General features: G+C 19.8%; 1 protein-coding gene across 1 annotated transcript, besides 17 other annotated features; it reads left to right on the top strand.

Annotated features, from left to right (window-relative positions):
* Positions 1–136: 136 nt before the first annotated feature.
* Positions 137–327: a microsatellite.
* Positions 274–453: a microsatellite.
* Positions 454–504: a sequence feature (AT_rich).
* Positions 505–650: 146 nt separating this feature from the next.
* Positions 651–829: a microsatellite.
* A 77-nt stretch (positions 830–906) lies between these two features.
* Positions 907–1,067: a microsatellite.
* A 53-nt stretch (positions 1,068–1,120) lies between these two features.
* Positions 1,121–1,181: a sequence feature (AT_rich).
* Positions 1,182–1,218: 37 nt separating this feature from the next.
* Positions 1,219–1,352: a microsatellite.
* A 20-nt stretch (positions 1,353–1,372) lies between these two features.
* Positions 1,373–1,553: a microsatellite.
* Positions 1,498–1,683: a microsatellite.
* Positions 1,576–1,753: a microsatellite.
* A 424-nt stretch (positions 1,754–2,177) lies between these two features.
* On the top strand, positions 2,178–2,777 carry EDI_089000 (uncharacterized protein; the record flags this gene model as incomplete). Its single annotated transcript, XM_001734185.1, has 1 exon — positions 2,178–2,777. The coding sequence occupies one exon, from the start codon at positions 2,178–2,180 to the stop codon at positions 2,775–2,777; it is 600 nt and encodes a 199-aa protein (XP_001734237.1).
* Positions 2,773–2,812: a sequence feature (AT_rich).
* A 12-nt stretch (positions 2,813–2,824) lies between these two features.
* Positions 2,825–2,973: a microsatellite.
* A 1-nt stretch (position 2,974) lies between these two features.
* Positions 2,975–3,110: a microsatellite.
* Positions 3,068–3,257: a microsatellite.
* Positions 3,116–3,290: a microsatellite.
* An 88-nt stretch (positions 3,291–3,378) lies between these two features.
* Positions 3,379–3,468: a microsatellite.
* Positions 3,469–3,667: 199 nt separating this feature from the next.
* Positions 3,668–3,806: a microsatellite.
* The last annotated feature ends 38 nt before the right edge of the window (positions 3,807–3,844 follow it).

Here is a 3,844-nt window from a genome sequence, read left to right as displayed (position 1 = left end):
AGAAGAAATAATGATAAAAGAATGATAAGATGTTAAATAAGAAAATAGTGAAGATTAATAACAATTCAAATAATAACAAATCTCTTTATTCATATTAAAATAAATGAAAAGAATAAGAAGAAATAACAATTAGTATTTCATTTAATTTATATTCATTTCTATCATCATTTTCTTTATTTTCATTAAATTATTCATTAAAACATTGAATTTATTCTTCTCATTGTCTTTTTATCTTTATTTTATCAATGTTTATCAATATTATTTATGTTATCATCATTAATTTGTTTATTTCATTCTTATTTCATTCTTCTTTTATTTTCTTGTTTAATCTTCTATTCTTCATAATGATTAATCAAATTATTATTATCCAATTATTAATCATATAATTCATCTTCATTCTATTCTTCTCTTTATGTTTATTCATTTTATTCATAAATTTATTAATTTCATTCAATAATAATTACAAATCTATAATAATTGATATTTTATTTGTTTAATTTAAATGAATGTTATCATTTTATGTATTGATTATTTTCATTTATCATTCTTTCATTCTATTTCTTATTCTTTATATTAAATTAACATGAATATCATCTCTATTATCATTACTCTTTCTCTTTTATTTATTTTTAAATGTAATGTCAATATCCAGACAACAAAAAATGAAATAAGAGAAAAGATGAATAGAAATGAAGAGAAAGAATGATATAAAAGAGTGAAATTATGAAGTAGAAGATGATGAAAAGAATAAAAATAGAAAGTTGAGAAGATAAAATGAAAGAAGATAAAAATGAATAATTCAAAAAGAGATAATAAAAGATGAAAAGAATGATGAAATAATGGATGTATTTTTTATTATAGAAATTAGAAATATGAAATAAAAAGTGTTTAATTTATTGATGCAAATTATTTAACATTATTTTATTTATATAAATTATTTTATTCATTTTTATTTTTATAATTTTTATTTATATATATTATTTCTTTGTTTATTTTGGTTCTCATCAAAATGTATCTAATTATGTTTGTTTAACATTATTGTTATTTATTTTTATTTATTTTATCTTGAAATAAATTAATTTCATTTCTAATAACATCTTATTAACTAACAATTAGTGTGTAATTTATAAATCATATTAAAAATGAATAATTGTCATTAAATGATTATTATAATTTATAATGAATGGTATGTTAAATATAAAAGTATTATTTATTTCATTTATTTATTATTTATATTTTGTATCTTTATTATTTTCTTTTAATTTATGTTAATTAATCATTATTAATCATTTCTTATTTGTATCTTTGTGTTTTATTTCTATTTTGATTATTTAATTCGTATGTTTTAATTTATGATTTAATCAAATTGAAGTTATATTTTATTATTATTTAAATATTTAAACACTTCTATTTTCTTATTTATTATTCTTTATATTTCATTTATATTCTTATTTATCATTATTATATTCATTTAATAATAAATATGTTGAAATATAATTATATTAATTTATATTATCATTTCTATTATGATTTTTGATTTCTATTGATATTTTGATTATTGTTGTTAATTGTTTATTCTTCTTTTCTTTATGTCTTATCATTCTTTTATCACTTTTTATTTCTTTATGTTTTGTATGTTCTCTTTTATCTTTCTTCTTATTTACTCTTTTTCTATTTATCTTTTATCTCTTATTCTAATATTCACTTCTCTTCTTATTTTGTTTTCTCTTTTATCTCTGTTTCTTTGTTTCTTATTGATGTTTTGTACCAATACACTCATCTTTCTCTTCATCATATTCTTCAATAGAACCATTTCGAATGAGTGATTTTGTGTATCTCCGATTTCTTTTTTATCTTGTCATTTTTGTTTTCTATTTACCAGTTCATTCATTATAAGAAGAAAGAAAGATGAATAAATCCCAGAATGAGAAGAATGCACATGTGATGATGATGACATTCTTATTTTAATTATGAAAAGATGGTTTTGGTAGTTCATTTGTTATTTAAACATCTCATCATCACAATCTCATCATTTCAAACAGTTAAATGTCCTGTAATCAACAAAAGAATGTTGTAAGAAAGAATGTCAAGAGAAAGAATGTTGTAAAGAGTATTGTTGTAAAGAGTATTGTAAGAAAGAATGTTGTTGTCCAAGAATTAAAGCATTTAAGAAATTTATGAATACATTTGAAAAAGCACAAATTGGAAAAGAAGCACCAGAATTTAAAGCACAAGCATATTGTCCATGTGGTTCAATCAAAGAAATTGATATTAATGAATATAAAGGGAAATATGTTGTGTTATTATTTTATCCATTGGATTGGACATTTGTTTGTCCAACAGAAATGATTGGATATAGTGAAGTTGCAGGACAATTGAAAGAAATCAATTGTGAAGTTATTGGAGTGAGTGTTGATTCAGTTTATTGTCATCAAGCATGGTGTGAAGCAGATAAAAGTAAAGGAGGAGTAGGAAAATTAGGATTCCCATTAATATCAGATATTAAAAGATGTATTTCAATTAAATATGGAATGTTAAATGTAGAAACAGGAATTTCAAGAAGAGGATATGTCATTATTGATGATAAAGGAAAAGTAAGATACATTCAAATGAATGATGATGGGATTGGAAGATCAACAGAAGAAACTATTAGAATAGTTAAAGCAATTCAATTTAGTGATGAACATGGAACAGTTTGTCCAATCAATTGGAAAACAGGGAAAGACACAATTGAACCAACACCAGAAGGAATCAAGAAATATTTAACAACACATTAAAATAAACAAGATATTTTAATAAATTTTATTATTAAGAAGAAAATGATAATAAACATATAAAATAAAGAATAAACATAATAATTTAATAAATGAATGGAAATTAAAAGAAACAATAATAAAATAAAAGAAATAATAATGAATATTTCAAATAATATAATAATTAAACAATAAAATGATATAAACAAACAAATAAATATTTTATATAATATTTCAATTATTATTTATTTCTTTTATATTATTCTTTATTCTATTTGACTTACTCATTATTTTTACATTTCTTATATTTATTCTTTTTACTTTTTATTATTTATATTTATTCTTTTATCTCTTATTCTGACATTCTATCTCTATTTTATTTTTCTTCTATGTTCTTTTACTTCTTAATCATTATTATTCTATTTATTCTATTCATTTCTATTTCTTCATTTCTTCTTATTATATTCTTTATTATCATTCTTTTGTTTTATTTCTCTTATTTTTTCTTTATTATCTTTTCTTTTTGTATATTTCATTCATTCAATTATTTCATCATTCTCATTATTCTTTTATTGTTATATAGTATATTTTATTGAGAGATGAATTGTTGAACAAAACACAACAAAATAATTATAAAAATTATAACAAGTTAATTTGAACAATTATCTAAATGGAGGAATACCAATAATGATAAAAGTAATAATCAACAATAATACATTGATGTTTATGAAAGTGATTGATGGAACTGGTATATCTCTTTGAAGTGTTTAAGAAAAACAAAGAAATAGAAGAGATAACATAAATAACAAATATAATGATAAGAGAATGAGATTGTATTTGATAATATCAAAAGAATCATATATTCAGTTAGAAAAAGAAGATTAATATATAGAAATGAAATTATTAGTGTGTGTATAAACAATAAACATGAAAGAAAGATAAAAGAATAATATGAATATAAAAACATAAAGTTAGAAAAGAAGAAAGAGTAGAACGGGAACCAAAATAAGCAAAGAAATAATGCATCTAAATAAAAAACCCCAAAAAGAAAAAGGCAAAATATTTTACATCAATAAAATAATAGTTTTTAT

The sequence above is a fragment of the Entamoeba dispar genome, genomic scaffold (genome assembly GCF_000209125.1).
Source record: "Entamoeba dispar SAW760 scf_1105229457991 genomic scaffold, whole genome shotgun sequence".
NCBI classification, from domain to species: domain Eukaryota; phylum Evosea; order Mastigamoebida; family Endamoebidae; genus Entamoeba; species Entamoeba dispar.
Note: the sequence above shows the minus strand (reverse complement) of the source record. Positions and strands in the feature narration are given on the sequence as shown.